The 17,459-nt window shown below is 47.1% G+C and overlaps 1 protein-coding gene across 1 annotated transcript in view; it reads left to right on the forward strand.

Moving 5' to 3' along the window:
• The window catches only part of PAPPA (pappalysin 1), a 172,590-nt gene that overhangs the window by 105,952 nt on the left and 49,179 nt on the right, over positions 1 to 17,459 (forward strand). The window contains exons 11-13 of the mRNA XM_052669628.1: positions 11,635 to 11,748; positions 12,166 to 12,301; positions 16,113 to 16,326. Of these exons, the coding sequence (XP_052525588.1) occupies positions 11,635 to 11,748; positions 12,166 to 12,301; positions 16,113 to 16,326 (464 nt within the window). The remainder of the gene's footprint in view (positions 1 to 11,634; positions 11,749 to 12,165; positions 12,302 to 16,112; positions 16,327 to 17,459) is intronic.

A 17,459-nucleotide genomic window follows, 5' to 3' on the forward strand; every position in this document is an offset into this window, starting at 1 on the left:
TGTAATTGAAAACAGCTCGGACCCCCCGGCATCAGCGAGCTGGAAAGCCGGACCCTGCAACCACAGCAGTGCTCGTTAGCATGCACTGCTCTGAAAGGAGACCCCCCTCCTCGGCCCTTGCCCCTCAACCTGCCAGTCTCTCCGTCTGCTTCTGCTGCTCACCATCCTTTAGATGCAGAGCATGTCCAGCCATAAGCGTGGGATAGCTCTCCTGCATCCCATCCGGGTTGTTTGTCTTGGGTCCCTCTCCATTCAGAGCAGAATGATTTTGCATAAATGCATCGACACGTCTGCTTTGTTCATGCATGAAGGGTTCTCGGCATTTCTCATCCCACCCCCGCCCTGGCCGTCCTCTCCCTACCCCCCTGGCATGTAGCTTCTCCAGCTTTTGCATGATTTCCCCATGCAACAGCAAACAAACCTGCCTGAAGGATTGCCAGTCAATCAAGCACAGTTAAAAATACCCAGTCAATTATTTTGGATGGAATTAAAACGTGATTGGAAGGAGAGGGTGGAAAAGCGTGCGCAGGAGCGAAACCGTAACCTCCTTTACTATGTAATTTGGTTTCATGTTCTGCACAAGAAAACATGTAAAATATGTAAACAGAGCTCTCCAAGATTGTAATGTAGCTACAAAGCCACAGATAGACAGGCAGGCAGGGTGCTATTCTTCAGCAGAACGGAATGCCATCCTCAAAACCACACGATCATTTCTTTAAGCCTGAAAGTAAACTTTCTCATGCCAGTAGCAGGGAATTTATTTTTTCTTTTAAATGGAGGATTGTCTGCACTACTTGTTCGGAGTACTGTAGGCATTTTTGTCCACATTGTCATGAGAGGCCTCATATTTTGAATGCCACTCAATTTTGGGGTGTTCATCTCAAGATGTCTCTAAAAGGCATGATTTTTGGATGACAGTGCTTATCCAGCCCTGTCCTGAAGGCATGCCATGTTAGAAAGTCCCTCAAGTCAGTCCCTCAGTCCTCACCTGACTTTCAAAAATAAAAACCCTGAGCTGGGGACCCCTTGGATAAACTCCAGTGTCGCTTCAAGTTCCTGGAGCACGCTGCCTTAGTTGGAGCCATAATTGCTGAGGAACCCCAGTTTAACACTCTTCTTTTATAAAAATTGCCCATGCAGTTTAAGAATCACCATTTCCTCTGAGGTCTTCTCAGTGGTGAATCTGGTAAGCAGACACGATTCACCCACTTTGTACGTGGCTGTTTCAGTGATCAGCACACATGTACCTGCTCCCCGAGAGAAGCCCTCCTTTCAGCAGGACATCAAGCTGCCAGCCATGCTGGTCATTGCTTATTCTTAGCATTTGGGGCAGAGGTTCTTGTTGTCCTGTGCTTTGGTAATTAACATCACAGGTCCCTCTTCTGACACAGAAGCTGAAGCATGACTTGGGGATAACTTTAGTCAAGGTTGCACAGGGGATGCAAGGCAGGTTTGATTCTCTGTGACCTCCTGTGTCCCCGTCACTTGCCCACAGCCCCACTGGCCCTCAGCTGGGCCCCTCTTGTCCTGGTGGAGTGTATTAAAAAATAACTGTAATGAAAATCCTATGAGGGCAGCCAGTGCCAAATTCCAAGGTGTGTTTGGATGTTTAGTTGGGAAAGTCGTGGTTTAGTATTTCTGGAGATGCCTTAGCATCTAGCTGCTACTGGATTCCTAATGAGCAAGACGCTTTTGAAGGCTCTATTTAACCCCTTCTCTTCACCTTTCTCCATCCAAATGTATTTGAAAAGCTGCCTTCTAGCAAAGCAGACCTTTTGCTGAGCACTGCACTGTGTTCACACTGTGACCTTCACCTATTAGAAGAGGAAGGCCTCACTATATGGAAGCTTTCCTTTGTCCTAGTGGTTGTTTCTGGTGGGAAAGGCTGAGACCTGGCAGCTGTGAGTTCCTGACAGGTGGTGAAACTGAGGAAGCTGTGAGCTTCCCATGCAGGTGATGCTTGTCCTTCAGTCACCATGGCAGCTCAGTGAAAGCAGCTGGAGGACAAGTGGTTTCCTGGTTTGATCTGTTGGAGCTCAGGGGTCCTCCGAGCAACCAGGTCTGCACTGGAGTTAGAGGGAGGTGGTGGGCTTCCCCAGATCCTCAACCCATGGCTCTGCATGGCTGTAGATGTGTGGACTGGAGGAAGCAACGGTCCCTGCTCACCCTGAGAAATGTGACTGTGTGGCAGCAGCTCCCACTACCTCAGCATTGCAAGGGGAAAAACTCGGGTAAACAATTGGGAACCTTCTGATTTGTACACCACAGACTGTGCCTTCTGGTATTAAGCAAAGCAAGCTGAATACTGGTTTAGTCTCAACTGGAGCTGAGGAGATGGGTAGGGAACCAAGAGCCCAGCTGGAGCATAGGTGCAGCTCCCTATGCAGGCACCCTGCAAGCCCTGCTGCAGCCTTCCCATTGCTGCTACACTTGGAGCCTCTTCCCAATGCATCATCTCCTGAGATGTGACCAATTAAAGTCTGTGACAGGCTGGAGCAAGCCTCCACCCTTGGGATTGGAGGCATGTGGATGTCCTCATATAGGAGAGGCCAGCAACATGGTGTCTGGTTGGGAGCACAGCAAGGGGCAGCTGAGCTGAACTGAGAGAGAAAATGAGATGGGGATGGGGGGCTTGGCATCCCCAGTTCTTCTTGTCTGGGGAAGTGCTTTGTTGAGAAGGTTGTGTGTGGTTTGTGCAGTGTGTTTACATGTCCCTAGCCCTAAAGAAAGCTGAAAAACACAACTTTTAACTCTGGAAACAAAAGCGCTGGAAACCCCTAGTTTTCTGCACATGAGAAAGTTTTGTTCTTTAAACACACAGATGTTTTCAAATGAAAAATCACTCTTTTGACCTTTCCTGTATGCGATCATGTGGTCGGAGCTGACATTAGCCACTGCTTGGCTGCTCTCTGTGGCCACAGGCAAAGCTGAGCAGTGTCCTCGTTGCTTCAGTGGCACCTGTCCCACACCTTGTGGCAGCTGCTGCCTAGCTTTTTATTCCTGTTCGTCTATCTTTGTGTCAGAAACGCTGCCCGAGTGCTTCTAGGCATCTCTGTGTGCACATACTCTGAATAGGTGAAGCTGAAGTTCTCTGGGATTTGTTGTTGTTGCTTTTAGGGCTTTGTCCAGCCAGCTGCTTGCTTCCTTCATTGGAGTCAATTTATGGGACCTGCTTCGGGTAGCAAGGAGGGGATACTGTGGAGCAGATTGTAACAAGCTCGGTCCTGCTTTGCCTTGCAGGAATGCCAAGCTAGTGAAGCTACAATGGATCCAGCGAGTCAAATCCACTAGCACAACAATAAAAAACTGCACTGAAGATCCTCCCAATACGTGGCATACATTTTGCCTTTAAAAGCTTGATTTCTTGGTGCCAGCTGCTCTCAAATGAAATGCTGCCATCAAAGGGAGGAGGAAAAAAAAAGAAAGCCTTTTGCTGTACTCCTCAGTGGTGAAAATGTATGGGATGGGATTGTTTTTCCTTCACCACAGCCCCCCCATGAGCAGCCTTGCCCCGTAGCTCTGTGCAGCCCTTGCTGCAATGGACTGGGATGGTTCAAGTGAGAGACAGGCAGTTCTGGAACCAGAGATGCAGCCAATAATAATGTTCTGGCTACTGTGTTTGTTTAACCTCACTCTCCAATGGATGGATATACAGTCTGCTAAAGCACTTATCAGTCTGTAATGCCTTCACACATTGGTGAGCAACAACGTGGAAGTTGTAGACGGAGCTTTTGCTGCAGGTTGGAAGTGTCAATTAACTTTGATGAGACTGATGTTCACAGAAGTGGAGCATGAGGTCTTGTTTGTTTGCTGTTTCTTCATGCTGTTTGTCCAGCAGGTTGCGTTTGGCTGCTGTTTCTAACAGTGGGCGTATTTAGAAGTCTGAATAAAATAGGAGAGTGCAATTCAGGGCTAATTCTAAGAATTAATCCTTCTAGGTGAAATGCTGGCAGCCCTGGGAGCAAAGTGCTGTTGTTTGAGAGCAGCACCTGCGCGTCGTGTCGCTGTGCAGAAGGAAGAGCAAGCTCCTGGTGTGAATAACCAGGAGCACACGGCAGGAAAATGGCTCAGTTACACATTCATGTGCCTCTTACAGGGTTGTGCTCTGTGTTGCTGTGCACTGTGAGTTATCACTTGCCTTTGCACCCACTCATTGTGCATTGCTGAATAGAAAACAAGGCAAGAGCAAGTACTAATTGTCTCCCTGAGCTCCAAGTGGTAGTATATACTTGTGAGCCTGTGCAAAAGAGGAGTTGGTTGTTAAATCCCCTTCTTTTTCTTGCTGTTTTGCTATAGTTCCTGGCCCTGACTCAGGTGATGTGTTTGGGGTGATCCTTTGAACCAGAGATCATCTGGTTAGGGTTTTGTTGTAAAGTTAAAACTCCATATTGTTTTTCCACAGGTCCAGCTAGCATCCTCCGTATTTTGATTACACCTGGCTGCATGTCAAAGCCAGTGTGGGTTTGGGAGAGGGCCAGTCAGAATTGATATACAGGTTGTTGTTTTTTTTTCAGGTATACCATGTGTGATTTTGATTTTTAACTCATTTGTTTTAAATGAAGTTTGCTTTGAGTTTGGAGATAACAGAAATTCAAAGGAGAGCTTAAACAGCGACTGCTTGATTTAAAATCTGAACTACATTGCTTATACGGACTCTTTGGAAGTGAAATAACTGCGTTTTTTTTTGAGAGAGCTGAAGTTAATAACACACGTTGGATGCACATGCAATCTGGGCCATCATCTGATGGAAATCCCTGCAGCTCTCGTTTGCTTTCCTGAAATTAAGTCAACTTACATGACAAAATAAAATAGCCCTTGCATCTCCCACTCATTTTTGAATGGGAGCCCTGTGTTACAACCAGTACTCTACCCTGAAAAATCTCCCTTTGGTAATGAACACTATCATTTTTTACTGTATAAGTAGAGGAATTTATCATCCTGTCACACTGCAAGCAAACTACAGATGCCAGCATTGGTATTTCCACACACTTAAAGGTCATTTCTCAATTAATAAAAAATCCAGCCAGTCCTTCAGCTGAAAATTGTGGTTCTTTGTTAAGCAAACTGTAGTAACAGGCTAATTGAATGCCAGGCCTGCAAGATCCAGACACCATCAGCTGCTCCAGATTCAAATGGGAGGGGGCTGTGCTGAGACTGGAAGCAGCAAGTGGCAGTGGGGCTTTATTCCATCCTGCACGAGACACAGCCAGCCTCTCAATCCCACCACCAGATCCTGTTCTTCATTACACAGGTAAAAGGACAGATGCGATTTCCCCTTGTTTTTGAGCCAACTGAATCTGGGAGTAATACAGCATCAGTGTGTTACCTCGGGAGTTTCATCAGCTTCCAGTTGATACGGCTTTTCTGTTAATCACCTGCCTGCATGCCTTTGTCCTGGAGAAAAGCAACCACACTACAATTCTTCATCTTTTGCCTTCCGACCTCTAAGGACCCCAACCAAAATGGGCAAAAACAAAGAGCACAGAATTTAGGCAGGCTGCGTTTCAGACTCATTCCTTGCCACTTTAAAAGCACAGCTACTCAACAAGTGTATTGCTGCAAACAAATCAGGCACAGAGGACCAGGAGAGGCTTGGAGTAGAAGCTGCAGTTTATAAATATCAGAGATCAGGGAGAGTTGCTGTTTAGGATGAATAGAAGGCTACTGAATGGGAGAAGACACAAGTTTCATGATTTTACACTTTTAGTCTGTGCTGCTGAATCTGTTTTGCTTTTCTTCCTTGTGTTTACAATTACAGAGTGTTGTAAATCCATGGTTTCTGCACAGAAAAGTAATGCACAGACACCAGTTCAGATAAAATAACTTTGAATATTTTCCTTAATTTTAGGAAGCCGACATGAAATGACCCAGTACTGACTGGAGATGGAGGAACAGCCATTGCTGGAGGTGTTGAAGAAAAGGGCAGATGTGGCACTGAGTGGCCAGGGCAGTCAGAGGCATGGGGTGATGCTTGGACTAGGTGATATTATTGGTCTTTCCAGCCTCAGTGATTCTATGCTGGTCAGCCAGGTGTTGACCTGAATCTCCTGACAGGAAAATCTAGAAGAGTGGAAATACCATATCCAGAACACTAGCGAGGACATTTGTCCTACAAGCTGTCTGATTAGAACCTTGGAGAAAATCCTGAGCAAAGTTTCTGAAGTCCTGTATATCAAACTATTGGTGTACAATTTCCATCTGAGCTCTGTGGGCTCTAGAGGTTTGAAATGATCTTGGAAATTGGCTGATTTTTGTGGTGTTTGTTGGAACCCAAATGATGGCCTTTTTAATGGTCCAGTGCTCCCTAATATGGGCAATTTCTTTTTTTTTTTTTCCCTGTAACTCCAACCCAATTCCCAGCCAAAATGAGGAGAGCAGTGCAACAGCTTTCAGAACAGATTGGAGGTCTGTGCTGCAGCAGGCAAACTGGGGGTGTCCATGTGGCAATCAAGCTGCCTTGTAATACTGGGCAGTGAGCAGGCAGGAACCTTTCTGATATTTAGCAACCGTGCCATCAGTGGGAAGAATTGACCTTAGGTCTGCAAGAATAATAGCATACTGAAGAATAAAATGTCTGGGTAATGGTCAGCTCCATTTCTGGCAGTGAAGAGAGGAGGGTTTCATCTAAAAGGGATGTGTTAAAATGATGCATGTGTCATGGCTGAGATGCTCTGGTATTTGTTGAGTTAAATATAAATAACATCCTGCTGAGCTGAATGCTAAAAATTATAGGCTAATTAGGGTTCATTAGTACAGTCAAAATCTGTTCTTCAGCTGGATCTTCAAACAGAATGCCTGTTTGTGCCTCCACAGATCTCCTATCGGTGTGTGAGTGTTTCCATGTGCTTGTATAGCCTCACTTGGGACATGCTGTGCTCCACAAATAGATGCTACTGTGAGTTTTATCAGTGGATCCTCCTCCTGTTTGTTTTGGGGTTACGATTTTGCAAACGGGACAAACCCACAGCATTGTCTCAGTGCAGAAGTGGCAACAGGAATGGGGAGGGAGAGGCAGCAGTGTGGTGTTTGGGGTACGATAGCCACGTCCCCCCTTTGCTGTCTGATGGACAGACACTTCTGGTGGCCATTCCCAGCCGTACGTAGCCTGCAGACATGGTCTGGAGAAAGCCCTGCCATGGGGAACAGATGGGTTTGGGGAAGAGACAGATTTGCTGTGCTCAGCGCCTGCGGGCATGCAGACAGGCACGTCCGCTCCCACCGCGGGTGCCAGCGCTGAGCAGGGCAGCGTCCCAGTTTGAATAGCAGTTTTGCCTGTCTGCATTTAGGATTATTTTGATACAACGACGTGAGAGTTGAGAACTTCCAGTGTCTGCAAAGCCTGCGGTGTCAGGCTGTGCTTGCTCAATGGGAAGGACAGGGCCGGATGTCATTGATGCGTGTTTAACCCACTCCTGTGGGAGGCATCTCCTTCACATGTATGCATCTCTTCATAACGTCTGAGCACCTTTTCTGTGGTTATCATAGAATCACAGAGTGGCTTAGGTTGGTGTAGACCTTGAAGATCATCTAGTTCCAACCCTCTGCCATGGGTGGGGTTGCCAGCCACTAGGTCAGGCTGCCCAGAGCCCCAGTCTGGCCCTATATGTCTCCAGAGATGGGGCAATGGCATTTACCTTCAGGATACCTGTGATGTGGGGCAGTATCATTTTCCCTTTACCAATGTGGGCTGGAGAAGCCCAGTACCCAGGACCACGTGCCACGCCCTCAGGAATGATGATCCTTAACATGTGGTGTGCTGGCAATAGACCCTCCAACACAACAAAGCATTTCATGGCAGCAATGCAATGAGAGGTAATGGCCTTAAGTTGTGCCAGAGGAGATTCAGGTTAGATATTAGGAAAAATTTCCTCTCCAAAAGAGTGGTCTTGAGCAGTCTGCCCATGGAAGAGGTGGATTCACTGTCCTCAGAGGTGGGAGATGTGGCGCTGAGCGACACGGTCAGTGGGCATGGTGAGAGTGGGTTGGGGTTGGACTTGGTCATCTTAGAGCTCTTTTCCAACTTTGAACCTGTGAGGCCAAAGGCAGGCACCATTGCTCTGGTCTTGGTGTGGGCTTACAGTGGAACATCCTGCGGTGCTGTCTGCAATCTAACTGTTACTCATGGGATGGCTGGACCAATATTCACGAGGACCAGTATTCACAAGGCTGCCTTCCAAAATTTGGTCTTCAACAAATTTTCCCGCATTACCTGGAGGGAAAAAATGTTATGAGGAAATGAAGCTGGTTGCAATACTGAATGTTTTTTAGATGTGGCAATGAACTGAGCACTCCTGATATATCACTTTTCCCTTCCTGCTGACACATTCTTTGGTCCCCTTGAGTGAGAGAAGGAGAACAGGAGAGGCGGTTTGAAGAACATGCTGTCCCTGTGATTGACAGGGGGCTGTGTAAATCAGTCAAAGGGAATCCTCCAGGCATTCCCTCTTGTGAGAAGATCCCACAGTGCTCTCTGGCCACGCTCATTCTGTCTTTCGATGTTTGTGTACAAAGTGTGTGGGTGGGAGACGAGCTGGATTAGAACCTCTGAAAGGAACAGACATAAACTTTTTTAATTGAAAGCAGCTTTCTAGGGAGGGGTATGGCATGGGCTTCCAGTAAGTAGACACAAATAGTCCCCAAATACTTTGGAACAGAGACTGGACTCCTATGGTTCTCGTTGCTGTGTGGGGCTGAGAACCTGGATAAGCCCCAGTGAGTGAAGTTTTGAGTCTTGCCTGATTCCGTCATTCTTCAAAGCAAATACTTTAGTGTGTGGTAACACCCTGAAATGAAAAGTACATCTATCCCTTCTTCCCTCTGCAGCTGTCAGGTGCTTTAACTGCTGTTTTTCATCATTGTAGCAAATAGGAGGATGTTAGAAAATAATTTATTTCTCCTAAGCCTGAATTTGTAGCCATGAGGAGAAGTGATGTTGTCTTCCAGGCCATTGAAATGGACTGAGATGCTTTTTTTCTAATCTTTTTGTCTCCTAGTGCTCCTTTCTTGTGCGTTTTCTTCCCCCTGCATGCAGCTGTCCCATACCGCACAACTGAGGCTCAGGAGTGATGGCATGGCAGTAATAGATGCCTTCACACTGCTGACATCTTTAGGGATGCCCTGGAGGCAGAGGTGTGAAGGGCTGTCTGAGCAAGTGGTTCGGACTTTGCCATTGTTCAGTGACACTCAGTTGCTTGTTAGAATTGAAAAGGGGATATGTTTGCCACAAGTAGGTTATTGGCACCATTTATCTAATCAGGTTGTTACTAAAATCTCAAGGAATATGTTAGCACCAGGTGGGTTTGCTGGATAGCAGCTAGTGTAAGAGAGGCTCTCGAAGTCACTCTTACTATTGCATCTGTTGGACGTTCCCCATACTTGCCAATCATACTCTTCTCATGGAAGAACACTTTACCCCAGCGCTGTTTGGAATCCCTTGACTGAGGAGCAATGCATCAGCCTCAGCAGGAAGGAGCCAGTCGAACCTGCTGGAATCAGAACACTCTCCCAAGGCTGCACAGCCTCCAACACAGGCTCTTTATGCTCAGGTTTTTGCTGATAGTCTCAGGCAGAACCAGAAAGTGCTGGAGTTCACGCACACAAATCAAACAAGGCATTTAGAAGTTATCAGAGATTTCCAATCCACCTCAGCAGGGGTTTATTTTGGGTTTGATTCAAACTTTTGGTGAAGGTTCGGGTGAGTTTTTAATACAGGTTTTCACTCATCCATCCAGTGGCACTTAAAACACACTGAACGTCAGGAATCTTATTTGTTTCAACCACCTTTTTGGAGCAGTAGAGATGGAGGAGATATAACAACAAAATCACATAAAAGTAATGAGACCTTTGTTCATGTCAAAGAGCTCTCTGACCATATAAATTGCAGATGTGGGTAAGATAAATTCCCTAGCTGGAGAGGTATTAAAATAAAAACCACGCTCCCAACAAGAGACAGGCTGCTGAAAATGCAAGAAGGGAGAATTGCGAAATGGTACATGTCGAATTGCTGGCCTGGATTTCAAATGCCAAAGATAGTTTATGTAAAGCCTTGCTCTGCTGTAAAATGTAACACTATCCACTGGCTAGCCTCAATGAAGCTTGGTCACAGTTGTTTTAAAAAATAAATAAACTAAAAATCTTCTTCCAGCCCATTAAAGCTGATTTATGTTTTGCCCATAGATTCCTCTGTGCTGGATCTTGAGGGACTCAGATTATAGAAGTGATTACCTCACTCTTGGCCAATCTGGTTTCTCGTTCCCAGGCATCCCAGGCTCTCTTTGTATTGCACTGACTTTGCCTGTTGGGACCAAGAGGTCTCACACAGCTACCAAGCAGGCATAGGACTTTGAAAGATTAAAAGCACCTCCGTTAATACCCTCATTATACTTCAAGGTTTTCATTTTGTTTGAATAATCAGGAAAATTGCTTATGGGAATGGCTGTAATGACAGCACGTCACCATCAGGTTGCTCGGTTAATTCTCCAGCCTTGGAAAGAAATCTCATAATGTCCCCCAAAGTACGTGGCTTCACTTAGCACCTGATGCAAGTGCCTGTGCCCCAGGCTCCCCACGTCGCACACCCACCAGGCTGCCTGGGCCCCCCGGGTTGCACTCGCAGCTCTGCTGCCAGCACTCTGCGTGGCCATGAGGAATTGCCTCCCTCCCCATCCGCTACCCAAGTGATGCGGATGTTAGCAGGTATTCTTCTGATGAAAGCAGTCCTGGAGTGCAGCTGTTGTCTTTTGGATTGTGCATCTTTCCTTTCTTGTTCTTCCTTGGGGAATGAAGGCTTTATGAAGGCAGTGGCCATGCATGTTCCTTTTTTTTTCTTTCTTTCTTTTTTTGGGTTCAAGCAGTATCGCTGCATTGTGCGGTTTCAGGGTAAATCCTACCATTTCTTGCAGCTTTGTTTCTACATATTGATGGCACTGCAAGACTGTGGTACTTAAATTCAGGCATTCTCTCATTTGGGCTTTTCATCTGTGCCAGCATTTGGGATTCATCTACTTGTTCTTCACTGAAAAGAGAAATAATAATCCCATTGCTGCCTGCCATGGAAAGTACTGTAGATATAAGAAAACGATTCAAATTACAGAAACTAGTTAACAAAAAGAGAAACGAGTTTGCTGAAATTGGGTTGTACTTTCCTGGCTACGCCTCTTTCCAAGTTTATATGGCCATCTGTGGCTTCCCTGGGGTTACAGCAACATGCAGGTTTAAATAGGACATTGCTTGAGTACTGTGGAGAGCATCTGCAGACTGTCTGTGCTTGGAGTTGGCATGTTCAGAAGCGGTCGTCACTTCGAGTCCGGAGGGAAGAGCTGCGGTCTGTTTGGGTGGGAGCAGAGCTGGGCTGCACGCTGTCAAGGCCCTTGTTGTACCAAATTAAGAGGGAACTGTTGGCTGCCATCCGGCTGCTGTGAGCCTTTTGCTTCTTTTTATGTTTTGGTTTTTCTCATTGAGGTGGAAGACCTGGAAACTTAACTTTTGAATAACCTCGTGGTATTTAGAAATGTCACTGGTGTGTATTATTTTATCCTAGCAGTGCACCTGGACTTTTTTCCCCTGCTTTAAATAGTCACAGTCCTTCCCTGCTGACACCTACATCTGTTTGGATGTTTCTTCTTTCTCCCTCAGACGTGTCGCACGAAGGTGATTGACCTGAACGATGGTGTTTCCCAGTATGCCTGGTATCCCTGCACTGCCAACTTCCAGTACTCCCACATGGCACAGACCATTTTCTGGCTAAAGGTAAGCAGTAAGACTTGTGAACAACACGCGTCTCTTTGCCTGCTTGTATGAAGTTGCTCCACTAGACAGAATACCATGGGACTGCCTTCCCAGGGCCAAGCAGCAACTTTCTTTGAAGTATGTTTAGTGGGAAATGGCAAAACAAAGTCTCTGAACACCATCTAGGGAGTCAGTGGTGAAGTCCATTCCTGTGGCAGGTCTAGAGAGTTTCTTAGAGGTTGCAGCTCCAGCTGCAGGGCTTTTTAACTCCAGTTTAAGCTAGTTTGTGTAGGAGAGATTGGAAGAGAAGACGTCTCCGTGACCTGGAATGAAAATTGATCTTTTAAAAGTTCAGCATTGGCTCTTTGTATTTTTTTCAAGTACAGCACATCTGCACTTTTCTCCATCTAAACCCATGTGGGGCTTTTGTTTTCCCAGGCTTACTTTTCCACGCCGATGGTGGCTGCAGCAGTCCTTGTCCACTTGGTAACTGATGGGACCTATTACCTGGATCAGAAGCAGGAGACCATTGGTGTGCAGCTGTTTGACACCAAAGAGCAAAGCCACGATCTGGGTGAGATTGTATTGAATTTAAGGCCCTCTTTATTGCTAGTGTAATGGAAGCTCCATTCACAAATTATGACATGTACTCCAACTTAGTTTTTTCAAGGTCAGACAGAAAAGAACGCTTGCTTAATGCCCCAAGACCTGAGTTTGACTGGAGTCTGTGGAAAGCGATGGAACGTTTTGCCCAGACATTTCTCCATACATCTCCATTTTCAGAAGAGTTTAGTTCCCATTTAGTCATTAGAATAAGATCACGTTAGTGCTTCATGCAGAGAACCCCCCCGGAGGGACATTTACAGTGATACAGATGAATTGCTGGTAGCAGAGAGAGAGACATTAACCCCATTCTGTGGCAGCTGGAGCAGCAAATGCTTCTGTTTCACAAGGTGTAGTTGGTTGGATTGCCCAGTCAGAAGGGGCTGCATCTAGCCCTGCTCGCAGGGAGGTTTCCACAGCTGTTTAATGGTCTGGAAACTGCATCTTCTAAAGCTTCATTGTAATACCTCCCATAAGCTCTGGAAGGGATCCAGGGATGGCTGCTGAGCCAGCTGTGTGAGGGCCATTTGCTGGTGCCATTGTCCAGCGTAAGAAAATCATCATCAAGATGCTTTGATGCCTTACAATGGAAAAGCTTTATTACTCATACAGATCCTTTTCTTTCTGGGGTAACAACCTCTTCATGAGAAACATCAGTTCACCTAGAGCAAAATGTGCCAGGTTTGATGAAGGTCAAACAAGGTCCACGTGGGCTGGATGAGAGATGCGTTGCCTCAAGCCTGTGCCTGGCAGAAGCTATGGACCTGCTAGTCGTGGTGAAGTCCCTGGATAGACCGCTTGTACCTCTGCTTCGAGGACAAATACCTGGGAAAGTTGTGTCTCATGCTCTGATTACATCTGCTTTTGAGCTTGAGGACCAAGGAGCTCTCCCTGGCTCCCAGCTCTGTGGGCAGGGTAGGGCTTGTGAAGTTCTTTTCCAGCCTTCCTTTGCCCTTTTATGAACTGAGAAGAAAGCTGACAGTGCCATCTTGAAAGCTTTAAGGCAACTCATCCCCCTCTCCCAGCTTTCTGTGCCCAGAATTTTGTGGTTTCAACAAGCTCAAACCCTAAGAAGGGACACGCATAAGTGAAAGGTGTTGGATGACTGTCCAGTGTAATATGTAATGTTGGTGGGATGTAGAACAAAAGAAAGACAGTGTGTGTGGTGTCTCTTGTCAGAGAACAAAGAAATTCAGAGCAATTGTTCAGGTTGAGTCAGAATAGCTCCCAGTTGGCCAGAGCCCTGGATTGGTTTTTATCCTCCATTTGCAAAACAGTGGCACATAGCTCTTTCCCTCTGAGAAATAAATGACGGAGACACAAACGTGCCAACAAATACTTAATGCAATATTTTGTAAAGACACAGATTATGAGAGAAAGAGAACAAGAAAGAGGAGCAAAGAGGAAACTGAGGGTGAGGTTATGAAATCCTGGATGAAGTTGCGACATGGCTTTGGCACGGTTTAAGCCGATGCCTGCAGATCTCCCCGGCTGAGATGCTCCCTTCATCATAGAAAAGCCCCTCTGACCTTCTCAGGGAGGCTCTCCTGAAGCAGAGGAGAGGTGTAGGTAGGTTACCCAGTACTTTTCACTCAGACAGAGCTCCCATTGCTGCTTTCACTGAGGTCTCAGTGCAGCACAAAGCCCTTTTCCCCTATGTTTCATTTGATATTTTTGAATTATCACGGCAACAAGCTGGAAGCTGCAGCTGAGATTCAAACTTTGGCATACACTGGATGCAGGACAGTTGGCCAGCCCTAAACAGCTGCAAATGACAAGTCCAGCCAGAAGGTAGAAGCAGTGTTTTAAAGCTTGGTCAGTCCTCAGTGCACTAAAGCTCACACCCACGAGCAAAGTTTGCAGTGTATCCAGAAGTTCTGTTTCCTCTCTGACCAGAACGAGGTTTTTTCCATGTGGACTCCCAGAAAATAATGAGAAACTTCTTTTGAGCTTTGGTAGGAGATGGGATGGCTGGGATGCCAAACACCAGCATTGTTAATTCAGAGCATTTGTAGACACTGGGGTGCATTACAAGGGGCACTGAGGGCTCAAAAGGTGGACACAGAGCAATGGGGGCAAATGTGGACAGCTCTCACTCCCCTGCCATGGGCCCCTGTGCTGTCCTGGGTGATTTTTTTGCTGATGAAGTCAGGTTGATTAAATGAACTTGACTTGTTAAGCCTCTGTTTAAGTTGTTGGGATCAGAAAGCACCAGCAACTGCAGCACAGCTCTGAAGTCTGGTTTGTTGTGGACACCACCTGAGTGCAAGGAATGAAACTGAAGTGAATAAACAGCCTCATACCATAAGATCTTTTTTGGCTTTCCATCAGAGAAGGCAGAAACTTCCAAGGAATTTGGGAACTCAGGATTTCAAGTATTAACTGCACCTGTTTGTAAGTGAGAAACGTGCACCGTTCCACAAGGAGCTGATATCAAAAGACTTGTGGGAGGCAAGTAGACAGGGGGGTTATTTCAGGGTCAGATAAAGACCAAAACAATGAGAGGTTGGCTTTTTTTTTTAGTATTTTTTTTTATTTTTATTACAGGAAGATTGTTTTAAAGGAGAAGGTAGGAGATGTTTAAAGAGAGTGGTCAGAAATCTGTCTTAATTCACAGGAAATCACTTTCTAAGGAGAAAAAAAATGAAAACTTTTTTTTTTTTTTTAAATTCCTCCCCTTTTGAACCAAGAAACCTGAACTGGAAAAAAATAATAATAATAATAGTGATCCCTGAGCCAGTTAAACATGCAAATAGGATTTGTTTTATTTCAAAGTCGGGAGCGTATCGGGGTAGCCAAAGGGCCTGGGCCAAAGCCGTTGCTGGGGGAGCTCCAGCAATGTGAGTGGAGCCGAAGCCAAGCGGATCCTCGGAGCGGTGCCACGGAGCTGCCGGGGCAGGGCTTTGCTGTCAGCCACCCAGCCTGAGCCTGCAGGAAGGGGTGCTGAGGACAGGAGGCGGCTGTCTGTTCTCTCAGCTGCCCCCCAGGTGCGTTGGGCCCGTGGGAAGTCAGGTGGGGATTTCATCCTGATGGCCACGAGCACCTGCTCTGCTGGAAATGGGTCTGAAAAGTCCCCTCAGCACCTCTTTGGTGCTGCTGAGCACCTCAACCTCTTGAGATGCTTTTATTTTCTTGAGATGTAATTCTTGTCACCTGTGAAATCTTTAGAGGGTCCATCACCCTCACTTCTCTTTTCAGGACCACCTTTGCCCTTTTTAGGAAAGAGCGAGATATCCCAAGGCTGGAAACCATTAATGAAAAGCAAAACTGAGCACACTTGGCATACAGGTCATGCAAAACAAAAAAAAAAAAAAAAAAGAAGGAAAAGTTTTATGTTGGGTGCTAATGACATGCACAGCTACAAACAAGCCACTGGTGCACTGCCCATGGTGCACAAAGCCACCCAGCCTGCCGGTCCCATTTGATGCACGGGATAAAGGCTCCAACTGTCCCCTCCGACTGGTTTCACAATAGCTCAACTCCGCTTCCTCCGTGATGGTTGCTCCTGATTTAACAGAGCACAATAGAAATGTGGCTGTGGTCTAAAGAGAGTCTGCCGCGCTCACCGAGAGAATGGCAGCCTTTCTTCAGCTGTCTGCAGGGATATACTTCTGTGCTAAGCTCTCCAGAGCGATTTGGGAAGCCCCTCCAGGCAGCTTACCATAACTTTTCAGCTCTATAGGGCCATTCCTATGGGTGAAATGCTTCTGAAGTGCTCACGGCTTCGGGAAGTGATTGTGCTCGATCTGACCCTTCCTCTGATCTTGTCTCTCCTCTGGCAGGTGTCCACGTCCTGAGCTGCAGGAACAATCCCCTGATTATCCCCGTCATCCATGACCTCAGTCACCCTTTTTATCACACCCAGGCTGTCCTCATTAGCTTCAGCTCCCAGTTTGTGGCCATCTCCGGGGTGGCCCTGCGTTCCTTCCACAACTTCGACCCCATCACCGTCAGCAGCTGCCAGCGAGGACAGACGTACAGCCCGGCAGAGCAGAGGTGAGCCGCCGGCCCGCGCCCTCGCCCCCACCCACCGCCCCACACCGGGCAGGGAGGGCAGGGGGGCACCGAGCCTGAACCCTGCTGACCCCTTTGTGCTGCCGCTGAGAAACTGGCGCTGTTCTTATTGAGCAGGATGGATGGGACATTTAACCCGTATAGGATACCGCTAGTGAATTATTTCCTCTTCCTTTCTCCTCCCTCCTTTATCCTGCTCTTGGAATTGGGGCCAGTTAACACCCCGTGCATCCCCCCGCTTGCAGCCGCTCACACGTCGGCCCGGATCTGGCCGGCTTTGTGCTGCTGAAGCACTGGGGGGACCTCCCATGGAAGCGTCCGTGCGGGCACAAAGTGATGCCCTGCATCCTGCCTGGTGCTCAGTCCTGTGCTCCCAGCCTTGCGGTGCTCCCACGGCTGCAGCAGTGCCCTCCGCACCTCTCCGGATCCTTCCCGCGTTCTGAAAAGCTCAGTGGGACCCCCCAGGATGAAAGGTTTATGGCTGCCGTTTTATTCTTGTTGTTATTGCAGACACATCAATAGATCACCACCAACCCCTCTCGGTCTCTGCTTTACAGCATCCCACAGAGATGCTGACCTTTGGTGGCCTCTGGTGCGGCAGCTTTGCGGAGCCTTTCAGCGGAGCGGTGAAAAGAAGAGGGGAGAATTTAGCAAAACCCCTGAAAGAATCATTTTTTTTTTCCTGCTGTGAATTCCAAGTTGTGAGCGGTCGTCATAGCATAGCGGCAGCAATAGTAAAACAAGTCGCACATCCCAGCAAAGCTCTGCTCAGCCTCCTAAGCAGGCTGTCAGGTTTTTGATAATGTTCTGGCGTGCTTTTAGGAGCTGCTTTGATTCCAGGAAAGGGGGGAGGGTGAGAAAGGGGAGAGGGAAGGGAAAATAATAATAAAGAGGAAAAAAAAAAAGAAAAAAGAGTATATCTATAGCTAAATCAATCCAGTCAGTGTGTTCTGACCTAGATTCAAGGAGTCTGATCGTTCCGTGCAATAGGTTGTGTAAATGGAGAGGCCCAAAGACAGCAGCACCGAGTTGCAGATGAGAAGTGCAGTTTGTGCATGTTTGGCCAAAGCCCAGTGCAGGAGGGACAGAAAAAGAGGGAGAAGGACCCGTGGAAG

This window comes from Tympanuchus pallidicinctus, unplaced genomic scaffold (genome assembly GCF_026119805.1).
Source record: "Tympanuchus pallidicinctus isolate F22 unplaced genomic scaffold, pur_lepc_1.0 scaffold8, whole genome shotgun sequence".
Taxonomy (NCBI): Eukaryota; Metazoa; Chordata; class Aves; order Galliformes; family Phasianidae; genus Tympanuchus; species Tympanuchus pallidicinctus.